Source organism: Strongylocentrotus purpuratus, unplaced genomic scaffold (assembly GCF_000002235.5).
Source record: "Strongylocentrotus purpuratus isolate Spur 01 unplaced genomic scaffold, Spur_5.0 spur5_scaffold_1, whole genome shotgun sequence".
In the NCBI taxonomy this organism is placed as follows: Eukaryota; Metazoa; Echinodermata; class Echinoidea; order Camarodonta; family Strongylocentrotidae; genus Strongylocentrotus; species Strongylocentrotus purpuratus.
Genome location: NW_022145594.1, coordinates 7301316 through 7317636, shown reverse-complemented (window position 1 = coordinate 7317636; position 16321 = coordinate 7301316). Strand labels below are relative to the sequence as shown.

At 38.5% G+C, this 16321-nt stretch overlaps 1 protein-coding gene across 1 annotated transcript in view; it reads left to right on the top strand.

Annotated features, from left to right (window-relative positions):
- LOC752189 (astrocytic phosphoprotein PEA-15) overlaps positions 1–14569 on the top strand; it is a 34902-nt gene extending 20333 nt beyond the window's left edge. Inside the window, exons 2-4 of the mRNA XM_011677759.2 lie at positions 7647–7873; positions 8675–8815; positions 14065–14569. Of these exons, the coding sequence (XP_011676061.1) occupies positions 7693–7873; positions 8675–8815; positions 14065–14180 (438 nt within the window). The 5' untranslated portion in view covers positions 7647–7692 and the 3' untranslated portion in view covers positions 14181–14569. The remainder of the gene's footprint in view (positions 1–7646; positions 7874–8674; positions 8816–14064) is intronic.
- Positions 14570–16321: the final 1752 nt, after the last annotated feature.

The following is a 16321-nucleotide window of genomic DNA, read 5'->3' as shown; positions in this document are numbered from 1 at the left end:
CCTTGAGCGTTGGAGACGCCTACCACCACCACCCCTCCCCTACACTCCTATAATTATTAAGGAGTCTATTCCACGACGCTGATGGCAGACCCAATTCTTCATCTAATTATTATCTCAAGGATCGCACGTGCCACAGAGTATCTGGTGGATTTATGTTGGTCATTATTCATTAGGCTTTTCGTTATAGACTTTAATCAAATTATTTCATGTTTCATTTGATCATTTAATTAGACACTGCCAGAATGTGTACATGACTGTGTATTAATCCATGGCAAGGAATTAGTTCCAGTCCTGTTAATATCCATCTACTGATAATAATATCATATAACCCGGCATCATTTTTATCCTTTCTTTGTATTTCATGCCGTCACGTTTCGAAGCCAGGTGCATAATTTCATGTAGTCATGCAGGGACTAGTGAGATTACAGCGGGAAAAAGAACCATGTCTGATGATCATGTCTGCCCTATGCGACAGTGCTAGAACATGATTCATGTTAAGCATGACCCCTTTAACATTGCCTCTATTCTCAAATTGCTCCAAGGTCACATCTTACCTTACGTCTAGCAATGTCTTATACTTTGAGTGTTGGCAGAATGTTAAGCTACATTAACTAGAAAGTGTGAAGTGTCCAGGAGTAAGGATGCCGGGAGGGAAGGGGTGGAGGGGGGGGGGGGGATGGGCGACCGTCCACCTCTACCCCTCAGTGACCGGTATCCTTGATAGGAGAAGCCTTTTATCCTGAATTGTGCATTGATTATATTAATGACATGATCAGTATTAAAGATAATTGTTTATTGTTTGTTCCCCTGAGACCTGAGATTCTTTACTTCCTTATGGAATTCATTTTGTAGTTATCCATATTCCTTTGAAATAGCTATGAATGTTTAACAAAGATATTTCTTAATGAATTCCCTGGACCCACTGAAACCATCTTGAAGATTGATAGCTGTCAAGGGTAAAAGCTTCAGAACATCTTCAAAAAGAAAGGAGCAATTTTGAAATTTGTTAGTTGTAATCATGCATTTAGTATGGGAGGGCTGAAATCATGTTGAATCGGAAGAATGTGAAGCTACATTGAAAAGAGAGTGCGCAGAAAGTGTCCAGATACCTTGGGGTATTAAGGAGCGACCAGGTGCCTCGGAGGAGGGCAACTTTGCACCTCTAGCGCGATCATTGGAATCCTGGGTAGAGGACGGCTATTATTGAGAAGTTTGCATAATCATGTTTAATGATGTGCTCAGTGAGGGCCCTTTTGAATTGTAAGAGTATCGAATTTATATTGGAAGATACAGGATAATCAAAATAGGGACGAGGCGAATTTATTTTAAAAAGCACGAAATTGTAACATTACTGGGAAGCGTAGCCGGGGTATCGACTAGCTTTCATGAAGTCTCCTCCTTCTAAAAAAAGCCGATATGTTCTCTTCCCGATCCGCCTATACATGCCTCATCTATATCACACCCCTCATACCCGAGGATGCAGGTCTCTGTCACCCGCTGGAATCTCCTTCTGAAGAACACGTCTCTGCAGTAATCACCTAATTGGTCTTATGTGAAGCACATAAAACAAACAAACTCCGTTGAGAACATAAGAATGACTTTACCATCTTTTTAGAATTACGGGGTAAATCCCAACGGACTTGGACAGCTGAGAGAGTGACTGGTAATTATGCGCTTGAACCTAGACGTGATAAACAACTGGGGCATGCTGGACACATTATCCATTAGAAACTGAGCTTGAGAGGAGCATGATTATGACGTCATCATTTGCTACCTTTCTGTCATCGTTCTGTATATGTAACTCTGTCTACACTGTTGGTCATAATGGTGAAATAATTATTTTTTACCCCAATTAATTGAATGATTTTGACAATGATTTATTCCTAATAGATCTAGATGATAGTATACATTCTCATATCTTATTGAATGACAATTGGGTAGTGTATTTGTTTTGTGTGACTGCTAAAGCATGTGTGTGCTTCAATGCTAATCAACTAGGGGACCTACGTCCTTAAGTCATAACTGCAGTAATGGGGATTTAAAACCTTATAAAAGGGCACTAATATAGCAAATCGACACGGTTTTGATCCTGAGGGCTCACAGTAACGAGGCCATTGCTGAGCCAATGAATCATGACTGTACGCAGCGGGCGCTAGGGTACGTCGACGCCCCCACAAAAACAAAAAAACAAAGAAAATGCAATAATTTTTCAGTAATTAATTGCATTTTGCCCTGACCCCCAACATAACAAAAATCTTCTATGTGGGCTTGCCTTGAACCATAATGCATGGCCCTACATAGGAATTTTTCCTGTAGGGGACTGGGGGAAGATGCAATGAATTATTGAAAAATTATTGCATTTTCTTTGTTTTTTGTTTTTGTGGGGGCGTCAACGTACCCTAGCAACCGCTGCGTACAGTCATGATTCATTGGCTCAGCAATGTCCTCGTTACTGTGAGCCCCCAGCATCAAAACCGTGTCGATGTGCTATATTAGTGCCCTTTTATGAGGTATTAATCCCCATTACTGTCAGTTATGACTTATGGACGTAGGTTCCCTAGTTGATTAGCATAGTAGCACACACATGCTTTAGCAGTCACGCAAAACAAACACTCCCCAATTGTCATTCAATAAAATCTGAGAATGTATACTATTACTTAGATCTATTAGGAATAAATCATTGTCAAAATCATTCAATAAATTGGGGTAAAAAAAAATATTCCACCATTATGACCAACAGTGTATGTGTGAGTGTGCCAAAGTCTCTTTATCTCTTCTATCATCTCCCCCTCTCTCTCTCTCTTCCTTTCTCTCCTTACTAATACCTTCCACCTCACTCCTCAATTCTACCTATAACCTTGATCATCCCAATCACTCATTGCCCATATACAAGGTGATACTATTTATACTGTATTGTTCTGCAGCCCTCTAGCCCCCTCCCGACTTTCATTTTGAATTTTGTTTAGCGGGTTAAGCAGTTTTATGTTCACTTCTTCTTCACATAATTATGGTGCAAAGTTAATGACCTCTCATGGGAATAGTCAAGGAATTTAGCAAGGTATCCGAAAGATGAACCTTTGCAAGTGCCATTTTTGCCATTTTATACACTCAAGTATATTGAGGGCCCAATATCCCCCCATAATAATAATAGGAAACAAAGCAACGAGAAGTACAGATATTGATTCCTTATCATAAACTATATCCTCTTGTGGGCAGCAAATAATCCAAAGCCTCTATTTCTCATGCATTTTCTCTTGCGTATAAGGATGATTACGGATCATAATATTGCCTAAACTCTTTCTTCCATTTACTCTGTTTACGCCCTCTTTCTTTTCAAGTGTTGTGCAGCTATACTGTTTATGTTTTGCCGCCCAGGGCACATGTCCCTCTGCCCCTGTAGGCACACTAGAACCCCCCCCCCCCTCTCTCTCTCTCTCTCTCTCTCTCTCTCTCTATATATATATATCTACTTGAATAGATCTGAGTCTGTCTCTGTCTCTGGCTCTCCTGATCAGGTTTGTCTCTCTCCTCTCTTTTCTCGCTGTCTCCCAACTATTTCCCTGTCACTTTATCTTTTTCTTGTGTAAACGTTGTTTATAAGATGTTCGGACAGAATGATACGAAGTCGCGATCTATACTCTCATCTATGTCTGTCTCTCCCCTCTCTCCCCTCTATGTCTCTCTTTATGTGTCCGTTTATCCGGTTCATCTTTCCTATTCATCTCCTCTTCTCTCCCCCTCGCTTTCTCATTCTCTCTCTCTGTATTGTTATTTGTTAATGTTGTTTTCATCTGATCTCATCCTTGGTATGTTTGACATTTCTGCCAAACCAAAATCCTTACTAATCCTCGTAATCTGAAGTGTTTATGCCAGAAATCGTCGATCGTATTACATATTTCATATATAGTCATCATCTCGCCTCTAACATCCACCCCAGTAAACAGAAATCATTTCTCCTCTCCTCAATTACCTTCTTTCTCGTATTATCATTTATTAAATAGATATTATTGTATTATTCTTTTTGTTTAATTCTGAACCAATAAATACTTGTAAAACAAAGTGACCGATGATAAAGCCTGCTCTGTCATATTTTATGAATAGACCTACCACTGAATGAGTTTGAAAGAGAACTTGCAAATTGCTAACCTTCACCCTTGTACATTTCTTCTAAAATTTCTATCCTTACCAAAGTTGTGACACTAGAACAATCAAGTTCCAGGTCCTAACTCCCCCTCCCTCTTTCTTTCTTTCTTTCATTTGTCATCACTCTCTTCATTTATTCAATTGATTAATTATGTCTTCATTCCTCTCTTTTTGTATTTCTCTCTTTCCTTTCCATTTGTTTTTTTCTCTATCTCCTTACATATGCGATCTTTGTGTTATTATAAAAATATGTGATAGATTACCATTCTGTAATCTAACAATTTAACCACACCATTACGTGCCATGTGCCATGTGCAGGTAATGTAATTGTTCGTTCAGCTTAATGACACATGCATGGCATTAATCTCTTTATTCTCGCATAATCCCCATGTTTTCACATGCACAAGATTATAATTTTTTTCGGAAATCCGTATGCAGTACAATATGTGTTATGGCAATGGCTGCGTTTGATAATTATATGCGTTGATATAGTTGTCCCGAGAGAAAGAAAAGCAATAACAACACTTATTTCTTAACGATAATACGTCTACATCTAATGCTGACAGCCATCCTTTCTGCTTTCGAGGCAAAAGACGGTCATTTCGCCCGGGGCGCCGTAAGTCTTTTTTTGTTTTGTTAAAGAGACGTTAATACATGAGGCACACGATGGAGTGTATGTGAGGGAAGACGCAGTGGTTTATTTTAGGCAAAAATTGATCGAGATATCGACCAGTGAGAAGAGAAAACGAGGGGGAGTAAAAGGAGAGGAACAGTCAATAGTGGAAGGAGGGGAGAGTGACAGGGTTGTTGTTTTTGTTTGTTATGCCTTTGGGTTTCATACAGGTTCATCGAAAGTTTATCTCCCTAAACTCATCAATTAATGAGTGGCGTAGAGGGTGGGTATTTGTCAATTATAATGTACATATAATTATGCAGCATGTAGTAACCAGAGACAGTCTGTAAGCAACGAGAAGGAATTTGATTTAAAGGGTATAAGGAAACTCAGTAGACGGATAGAATATCGCTTTGTATAGTTTCAATACTATATCATTTGTTCATCGTAATAACTCATTGCTGTACAAATGAACCGTTTTTGGGGGTAGAAATATTATTGGTAGAAGTAGTAGTAAAGGTAGTAATGGTGGTAGTAGAAGAAGAAGAAGTAGTAGTAGTAGTAGTAGTAGTAGTAGTAGTAGTAGTAGTAGTAGTAGTAGTAGTAGTAGTAGTAGTATAGTGGCACTAATAGTAGTTTACATTGCTGATGATGTCTTTGTTGTGGTGGCTTTTTTATATATATTTTTTTAATAGTTACAGCTTATAACAGATCCGCAAATTTTAAGTCTTATTTTTCTATCATGAAGTTGTATGTATATTGTCCAACCAATATGGAAATAAATTTAGCTGGAAAATAGGATTATATAGTTTCCGGTATGGAATAACAGGTGTGCAGACAATGTAAACATCCATTAATAGGAGGGCACTGTATGCCCCCTCTCTCACTCTTTCATTACCTCCAGCTCCACTGCTGGTAGTATCAGTACCAGTAGAACATACTGAAAAAGAGAAAATTGTATGTCTATGTGGTAATGGGGGAGGGGTCTAGATATTTAAAATTGACGGTGAAAATATGAAAATAATACTGAAAAATACGTTTAAAAACATACCTGCACAATTATCTTTCTTCTTTTTGTGTGAATGCTTTTACTATATCAGATGAAATTAAAATGATGATTTTGTTTTCTGTTTTTGAAACAAAACAATAGTTTGGGCATTAAAAAAGACGTAGAATATAGCTCACAATGGATAATGAGGTCTTATCCCAAGGACGGACCACAACATAAGATCGTCTTTTATTTTTCAGCTTTCCTCGTCTGGACGACACTTTCGACATAACCCAATTTACAAAGGCTAAACTTTATTAGCGAAAATAATTTGTTCTAAATATACCCCCAGCAAGGTTTGGGGTGCATCCCTATCTACATCTTACAAGCATTGCTGATGGTAGCTCAGGAGAGGTCTTAATTTAATCGGATTCTAATTTATGCATGAGAGCGTCCTCGGGCTTTCCTTATCATGCCCACTGCTCATCTTGTATTCTCCAGACCTGCCTATTACATGTAACCCCTTCACTCCGGCCGAGTCTCTCGTGTTAGATCAATATAATTATATTCACCCCCACTCCCTCTTCTCTCTCTCTCTCTCTCTCTCTCTCTCTCTCTCTCTCTCTCTCTCTCTCTCTTTCTAACTCTTTCGCTCTCTATCCCTCACATTCCATATTCTTTGTCTCTCTTTCTCGCTCTCTCTTTTTGCCCTCTATCCCTCACCTTCCATATTCTGTCTCTGTCTATCTGTCTCTTCCTCTCTATGTCTGTCTCTGATCTTTCTCTCTATCTCTCTTTAAGCCTCTTTCTCCCTTTAGCTCTGTCTGTCTGTCTACCTTTCTTCTATCTCTGTATGTTTGGCGGTCTCGGTTAGTTTGTCTGTCTCTCCCGCACTGATTCCCTCTCACTCTCCGACAATCCATGTCTCATTCGCACTCTCTGCCATCGTCCCTTCTCTTTTTTTCTCTTTCATTCATGTCTCTCTCTCTCTCTCTCTCTCTCTCTCTCTCTCTCTCTCTCTCTAATCTTACTCTCTTTTAAGACTGTTATGCTCCATCAATCTATCTGTTTATATTTCCTTCTGTCACAATTTTTGACGTCTGTCGAAACTAAAGTGAAACATACTTTGCTGCTTTCTCGATGTTTATTTTCTTGGTCATCTCCTCTCTCTCCCCTCATCTCAAACATAAACATGTTAAAAGCAAAGTGACATTCATTTTGCTAATTTTCAAAGACTTCGGATATTTTTGTAAATCATGAATGATCCGCGCGATAGATGATCAGATTTCATGACAATGTTTTAAATATTAAACAGAGGGATGGGAACGCCCTATAATGATCAATTGACTCTGTGTCGTATTTAAGCAACCGGAAACGAATAGAAGCATTCAGCACATGTCTCACTTAAAAAAGGGAGAGCGTCGGTAAATAATTACGTGCTGGCATTATCTTATCAGTTTAACGGATTTGAGCTGCGTGAAAATCTTGAACTCATAAAACTTTAGAATGAGTTCCACATGTAGCAGTTACAATACGATACATAAAACATGTCACACCAAGAAGTTACGACCAGGACGTAAAGGACCATATCCCATTCATTTTAATATATTTGAGTATTTGAAGTGTACACACTGCTCCTTAAAAACTATGATTAGGAGCATTTAACTATAATCTAAGTTGCAAATCAGTGATTCAAAGGTGAATTTCAATCTAACATAGTAGTTTTCATTGCATCGGACAGCTTATAAACTTCAGGTAGGTCAATGCAGTAATTCCAACGGGAGAGCACGATTGTAGCACGATTTGAAGTATGTGGCAGGAACGCAGGGGCAAATGTGACATCATTATGATTATTTTGCCATTTAACTGTCAGAGCACATTTTTGGTTTCTAATTTATACAGACAGATCCTAACCTTTCATCTTATTACATGATCCCGTGCTCTCGACATGACCATTGAAGAGGATTTCGATAATTTCATGAAACAACTCGGAGAGAGCATCTCAGAAGAAGAATTGAAAGCTCTCACGGCAGCTTGCCAAGACGTCATCCCAAATGAAGCGAGGGAGAAGATCAAGAAACAGAGGGATCTCTTCAGCTACCTTCAAAAGATTGATCAGCTCAGTCAAGGTAGGGCTCTGAAGGTGCTTCCTGATCTAATGGAGAAGAAGGAGAAGAAGAAGACGAAGAGGAGGAAGAAGTAAAAGAAGAAGAAGAAGAAAAAAGGGAAAGGAGAAAGGGAAGTAGAAGGAAGGGAAGAAGAAGAAAGGGAAGAAGAAAAGGACGACGACGAAGAAGAAGTAGTATTATAGTAGTATTAGTAGTAGTAGTAGTAGTAGTAGTAGTAGAAGTAGTAGTAGTAGTAGTAGTAAAAGAACTGAGGAGAAGAAGAAGAAAGAAAGCTCCTATTGCAATTATATTTCAACCTAATTGGCCTGCAATGAAATATAACATCACCCGGGAAGTTCCGAATTTGTCGTTTTATATAATTATTTTGAAAGCTGGAGCATGCAATATCTGTATAATATATAGTACCCTGTGATGCAACTTGTAAAAGTAACCGTGAAAACAAAATCGAATCAAATCATATCCAAAAGCTGGAAGCCATATTCTGATCGAATTTTTATTATGTCCTTCATTTTATGTCAATCTTTTGATGAAGCGCATACAATAGATCAACAAACACTCATAGTTTCCTTATCAAACCTTTCTATCTCCCCTCCCCCTTCTCTCTCTCTCCTCTCTCTCTCTCTCTCTCTCTCTCCCTTTCTTTCTCTTCTCTCCCTCATTATCTCTCTCTCTCTCTCTCTCTCTCTCTCTCTCTCTCTCTCTCTCTCCACGATCTCTCTTTCTCTTTTCCCCTGCACTCCCCTCTCTCTTTCTCTCTCCATCCCTATCCCCCTCCCTCTTGCATTTCTTCGTCTCATATAGATAACTTATATTATCTAGAGCACGCTCTGGAGAAGATTTGTCGACCGGACCTGGTAACCATGGTGATGGATTTTCGAGACAGCGCTCCCTCCAGCCAAGATCTAAGCAATGTCATCTCCGGACCGGCAAGAAAATACAAAGGTATTTGGCGCGAAAATTCACAGTATCAACCATGCTAGGTTGAACATGTGTTGCTCTTATGTATTATGTATGATGACACTAATGGTTTCTCCCCTATCGGTTGCCATGGTAACATTTTGCTTGTCTTATCGGGGATGAGGGAACTTTTTTATATGGATGATGTATTGTGATGGCTCTACTTAGGATTTTGATGAGGATGCAGAAACTAGGATGATGAATATGTGTGTGTGCGTTTTTATACTCCATTACTTTCTTGATGGCAGGACTGGCACTGTCATAATAGTCCAGGGGAAATATTTGTCCAGCTGTATGCAACATCAGGCCCTAACTGCTTTATCCATAAAAATAGTTAGCGAGATACAGCATGAACATTTTGAAAACAGTCGCTCGTTGCCGTCGCTCGTTGCCGCCTTTCAGTGTTCATAATTATGAACCTTAATTTTTGATCGAAAATAACACTCTATGTAGGAGCTCATCTATTTTTGTATCGGATGAATCATTATTGATCATTTTCTCTCCTAAAAGAACCCAGACAAAACGATCAGCCACTGACGGTGTGATTTCCAGTTGGATGCCGATTTTAAAAACAGATGTTCGAAATTCAGCAGTCTGGGATTCCATCGATTTTTAAACCCAACTTCGCCCATGGAATAGGATCAAATAAAGCATAAATTCAACTCTAGGCTATTAAACACAATATTAATTTGTCATAGCAGGGAGATGAGACCTCCCTTGTCATAATGAAGTTCATGGTTCAAGGTAAACATTTATTTGCCTTCATTCCATTTTTCATACCAACAAATATTCAAGTAAAACATTTGTAAAAACATAATTACACAGGAGAATTCGAGTGAGCATAATAACAGTTTTAACAAAAGGAAGAAGGCGTAAATCGTAAACGCATAGGTTTGTGTCGTATACATTTTAGAACAATACACTATAGTAGTATGTCATTTGTTTTTGATATATTATTTAGAACTTTTAAATCCTGGGAATAGATTCCTGACGTTCACTTTGTTTAGTTTGTTTGAAATAAATAGCGACGCACTTTGTATTTATCATTATTATTATTGTTTTCGTGTTTTACGCGCTATTTTACAGACGTTCAAAATGCTAAGCGAGTTGCAATGGCCTTCGCATTCCAACGGGAACCCATTTACTGTAACACCCTGGTAGAGAGAAGCAATTTAGATAAAATGTCTTGCTGAACGACATGGTGTGCCGGGAATCGAACCCACGACTTTCTCATCTCCAACCAATTGTTAAAAACCACTCGACTATGACACCTCTATCTTTGTGGAGGCACCTCGATATAATGATCTTCCAAAATTGTTTTTGCTTGCCTTTACATTCCATCAATCATGCCCCCTGGTGCCCAGATTTCTCCCATGAGAAAACCCAGGTCTTCGTATGTATATAGAGGCTTTCATCAGACGTAAAACGTGCATGCTGGTCTGGTCTGAATGAGGTTGATGAATAATTGATTGACCGGGTATAGATGGAAGAAGAAGAAGAAGAAGAAGAAGAAGAAGAAGAAGAAGAAGAGTCGGAGGAAGAAGTTACACTTCTTCAAATATATCTTTCATGCGCCCACCTACTCAACTAGATTTTCAAAGTGATAGTCTTCTAATACTAAACTAGATAGCCTTCAAGATTAAGTTGTACTTGAGAAGAAATCATGTTGTGAAAAAAAAAACAGTCTGGAAGCAGTTGGTTAGTATTATAGTCCCTAAGAATCAATGTATATTGTCAGTTCTTGGAATGACCAAAATGAAAAGAATCAGTCTTACTGAAAATGACATGCACTGCACACACAAATGGGTATAGGGACTTCACACACATTGTATAAATTTTTCACCATGAAATTTCTCGTCATAATATATTGAGGGCATTTGGAGAGCACTCCTTTTTTCAGGAGACAATATCTGCCATGATAGTCTTCCAAAATGGCATACAAAGAATGGGGAAGCTCACACATTATTCATAGGCTTTTAAAACCAGAACTCAACCTTCTCTTTAACGGAGACGAGGGGCGTAGGCTTAAGGTGTCAGAGTAGTGCCAAACAGTATTACCTTCGCGAAGTAATATTATTACCAATATGACAGATTATTTCCTGCGATCTCAAGTACAGGGAAACAAGCTACATGCTGATTGAGACGAGCGACTGAAAATGGGATGCAGGGATTTCTTGAAGAGAGAGAGAGAGAGAGAGAGAGAGAGAGAGAGAGAGAAAGATTTTTTTTTTTTTTTTTGGGGGGGGGAGAGGTGGTTGATTTTACTCGACAAGTATAACTACTAATGAAAGGTTGAGGGAAGGGAGAAAGGGCGAGGAGCGGACAGGGGACTTATAATTCAAATCGGTTTAATTATTTATCTCCTTGTAGTAGACTAGCCTCTATCTCTCTCTCTCTCTCTCTCTCAGCCTCTCTCTCTCTCTCTCTCTCTCTCTCTGTCACCCACACACACATGTGAATCAGAATTCAGAATATAGTAAATAGTTTGTGGGACGTAGGCAAATCAAAGGGATAGAAGATATCATGAGATTGTTCTTGAAATATTCAAGAAATTATATAATGTTATTATGGTTGTAGATGTAGAATCGATAGAATGAGAGAGTTCGAGAGTGATCCCGATGTGGCAAACACCGTGCAGTTGATGCGGCCTTGGCTGAGGGGGGGGGGGGGGACTACACTCATGGAGAGACATAGAGAGAGAGAGAGAGAGAGAGAGAGAGAGAGAGAGAGAGAGAGAAGGGCAAACAGGACCTCATTGTGTAAGCTCGAAGATTCAAAATGTGTGCTAATGGCATCCAGAGATCGGCAGTTAGGCAGTTAAAGAGAGAAAAGACATAATACAATGGAAGGATGAAGTGGAATTAAGGCATCATCCAGGCACGCCTGAGGATAGGGAGACAGATGGGAGAAGAAGAAGATCGAATGAAAAGTGGAAGTGGCTATCGGGGATGAGAAAGAGAGAAATAAAGGGGTGGAAAGAGCCAGATGAGGGAGATACACAGGGAGAGAGAGAGAGAGAGAGAAAGAGAGAGAGATAGAGGGAGAGAGCGAGAGATAGGGAGGGAGAGGGTGGGGCAGAGAGATAAGGAAGGAGGGAGAGAGAGAGAGAGAGAGAGAGACTAGCTAAAATAAAAGGACAGAGAGGGAATGGAGTCGGGAGAAAGGGAGAGGGAGGGGAGACGGAGGATGATCAAGTTAAAAGGAGTTAGAAAATGACAGAAAGAGACTAAAAGCTGGGGTGAGAGAGAGAGAGAGAGAGAGAGAGAGAGAGAGAGAGAGAGAGAGAGAGAGAGGATAACGAGGGATATTAGGGCAAACAGCGCATATCTAGGGACCTCAATGAAGGCTCGAAGATTCTGCTGATGGCATCCAGGGACCTCATCAAGTATTCAATGCATAAAACACGTACCTCGATCAGGGCTGTTGTGACACTAGCTATGCCGCACTCCATTTCACATCGGAACAACTAAATAACACGCAACATCAATCAAATTATTTAATTAAGTTCCAATACGCCTGTGGCTGCTATGACTGCATGCTACCACAATTTTCATAATTTTCATTTACTATTTTAAATGGTCATGACCTAATAAATATAAATTGAAACTTGTGATTACTTGCATTCCATTGCCGTTCGTCATTTCATTTACATGAGTAATGATAATGACCAGCTTGGATTAGGTACCTCGCCATATGTTATCACCCATTACACCCTCGAGCTGATCTATGATAATCTAACTGGGTGTTTTCCTTGTAAACTGTATCATCATAACATGTAATAATTATGTGCGTCAAAACCTTGCACAGTATTTGTTTTGATGAGTCAGTACACTATACAGGCATTGATTTTTCGAAAGTAGCTGCTATCGTGTTGCATTTCTGAAACAATTCCCCGGAACAATTCAGCCGGATATTGAAAAGCCTTGAATTTGAAATAGGATTCACACCTAATGTAATAATTTAATCTTTCAGGTAAAACACCCACATTATGTTGGAAGAAACTGGATGGGCTTGCTTATGTAACTCCAATATTACTTTAAATGGTTTCAAAGTACATTTCACCCAAAAACTGAGCATTAATCAAACCCCGGCCCCCCCCCCCCCCCCACTCAGGGTTCAAAATGACCGCATGCGTGTTGCCAAAATGTCCGGTAAAGGGGTACTTTTCGTGCGACAAAGTCCGGCCCGAGAATTGTAAAAAAAGGGTGTATTTGACTTTTCACCCGGAGATTTCTTTAAAAAGGGGTGTTTTTTTCTTTTTCTCTCTCATCTCTTTGCACTCCTAAGAAATTATTCTGAATTAAGGGGGGTACAATGACCATTTTTCATGATTTAGGGGGGTCTCCAAGGCAGGAAAAGCCCGCGAAAAGCCCGCGAAAGGGGGGTTCGGAAATGTTGGCAGTCCTCAGATAGGGGGTGCTTTCAAAAAGAGGGAACGAGCATATGCGTACCCTAAATAACACTGAGTGGAGGGGCCGGGAATCAAACACATTCCTGACCCCGATTAAAACTGAAGTCATGATTAGTATAGGATTCCCTTGGGGGGGGGGGGGCTGATGACGGCTTTGTGTTAATTCCTGCACTTTACTCTGCAAAGTGAGGGCAAGATAAAACCCTATAGCCTTCATTTTTGTTGCTATTTTTCGTTTTTGGAGGGCCAATTATCTCCTTACCCAAGTATAAAACAATATGGAAACATTAATGTCTAAAAGTTTTCTTACAAAACAGATCTAATATCAATATTTGAAAGTACGGTATGCGATGAAGCATATTGACTGGGTAATGAGATTTCATATTTCTTGTTGTTTTGTGCTGGGAGGGGGAGGGGGGGGGGGTCATACTTGGCAATCTAAAGCAGTTGAGCAGTTGAGCCTAGATGTTGCGTTGTAGCCTTGTCTTGCCATTTTGCTACAAAAAATGCATTTTCTGTTCATATTATTTATATTAGACTTAAAAAGTGATAACATATTCAAAACCTGCAATAATTCATCTCTATTCGATGGTTCAACTGATGTAAAAATAAACCCCACTCCCATTTGTTATTCATGCGACCTTTTATGAAATAAAATTCACCTTTATTAAACAAAAATAAAGGGAAACATACATAAGTCTAGGTCAAATGTTTTTATTAACAAAACAATACACGGAAAATAAATGACACATCTTGTTGTTGTATGTAATTTTGTCACTCTAATGTATTCATGAATATTATCAACTCCAATTATTGCTTTCAGAAATGAACAAGGAAACGGGAGAAGTTCCGGAGGAGGTGCTTACAGGGTTAGCTAAGATTGAACTAGCCCCACCCCCTTTGAATGCAGACCGACGGAAAGGGAGAGATACGAGATAAATGGACCACGATACCAAAAAACGTCAAACAGAAGAACAAAATGTTAATATAACTGTACAATTATGATTATTGGAAATCTTTTTTTATATTGATATTATATCGAGAGTGTTTTATTATTGTAAGTAGTATATTAATGTTTGTAATTGAATATTTATAGGATCTTGCCCTTGTACTACACTGGAATCGAACCAAAACTAGCCGCACCAGGGTCCCAGGGTCCAGTGCCGCACCTGGATACTTATTTGCAACGCTGCACCATGTATACAGCATGTGCACTCTATATGTGAACTTGTTGCTGCCTGATTTGCATTAAAAAATAAAAAAAACGTGTACCCTTTGTTTCCAGAGGTACTATATATTTATTATCTTTTCATTTACAAGATGATCCTGGTTATATTGTGTATAAAACTATCTGAGTCTGCTTGCACAAAGTAGATTTGAAATTATCGTACTAATGTCGCTATGTTTATGTTTTGACAAATGGTTCAACCGATGTTTGTTTCATAAGAGTATGTACCTCGAATATCCCCAAATTCTTGGGATTGGCAAATTCGTTATAGAACCCAAAATGTTCCCAAGGACGTTATTTATATGTTTTTTTCAACATAATTTCCAATTGAAAGTAGGTTGCATATATTGTGTCGACAATTTACTGTGTTCGGTCTCGTGGACAGGTATTTGGAATAATTGGAATAATACCAAAATCTAAATGTATGTGCATATTCAAGTTAATATTTTTGTTTGTTTGCTTGTTTCGGAATCCCGAACCCCCCCCCCCCCTCCCATGTGGATTTCAACCTACAGTTGAGAGAGAAGTATTTTGTAATTTTTCAGTTGTATCATGACGTTAACTGTTCATACTTTTCATATACAGTAACTGATGTTGACTTTGATATTATATGATAAAATGTAGATACAAGGCCTAATGAATATTTAACCTCTGTTGTACACTATCCATGTACTGTATTATAATGTACCGGTACTAAAAACTGAATGACAATACACCGGTACTAAAATGTATAGCTTAGATAAAAGGCCTAATGATTATTGACACATTTTCTCGTACAATGTACATGTACTGAATTATAATTTACCGGTACTAAATATTGATCATGATACATTAATGATGATATCATATTCAAATACATGAAATAGGCATAGGCTACTATAATGTCTGCTACCAACCAAATATTTTGCTCAGTTAATTTCTTCTTAATTTTTCTCAAATTTTCAAATTGTTTAATCAGTTAAGTTATTGTACTAAGAATGACTGATAATCATGTTATAATTAAATCGTTATATATGTCATACAGTGATATACATGAACAAAGATAGTGTGACGCAAACAGTTTTAGAATTTTGTGAACAGAAGAAAGAAGAACAATAAAGAAAGGAAGAAAGAAAAGACGTTTCTCACATTTCGACCCCCCCCCCCCCCACACACAGCAATACCGCCCCTGTTTGCCATTCTACCATGATTGTGATTACTGTAGGAGACTGGCATTTTTAAGCAGTCTCACGAAGTGAAACCTTGGAACCTACAAGACACAGTAACTACTACCGTACTATTCTGGGAATCAAAAGTTAATTGGATTTGATGAATTAGACCGCATGTATTTTGAACTGTCATCTTGAAAGCGCACTTATTTCATTTGAAGCCTTATGTTGCTCATGGTTATTCATGGTTATTCTACTTTTGCTCACATATTTAATTGTTTTTCATTAAATTTGCCTATTCTATTATCTATATTAACTTGAGTGTAATATGCTAAATGAAATGTACATAACTAAAAAGGCTAAGAAAAGAAAAAATCATGCATGTATGAAACACTTCCAAATAAAGTAAAATTCACTATGTTTTACCGTAGATGGGGCTAGTGAGATTTCTTTGTATGTGTGGTGTTAATCAAACAAAATGAGATGAAAATGAAAGAAAAGAAGATTTTTATTTTTTATAGACCTGACAAAAGAAAAACTTTTGATTAATAATTTTGTTGATAAAAGGTAGGACTAGGAAAAAAAAAAACCAATATTTAAAGAAAATGCAATTTGGGTATGTAAAAATAGTCTCTGAAAACTAATTAACCCATTAGGACCTATACACAAGAGGTTGGTCGTTTTGTTAGGGGATAATTTGAGTG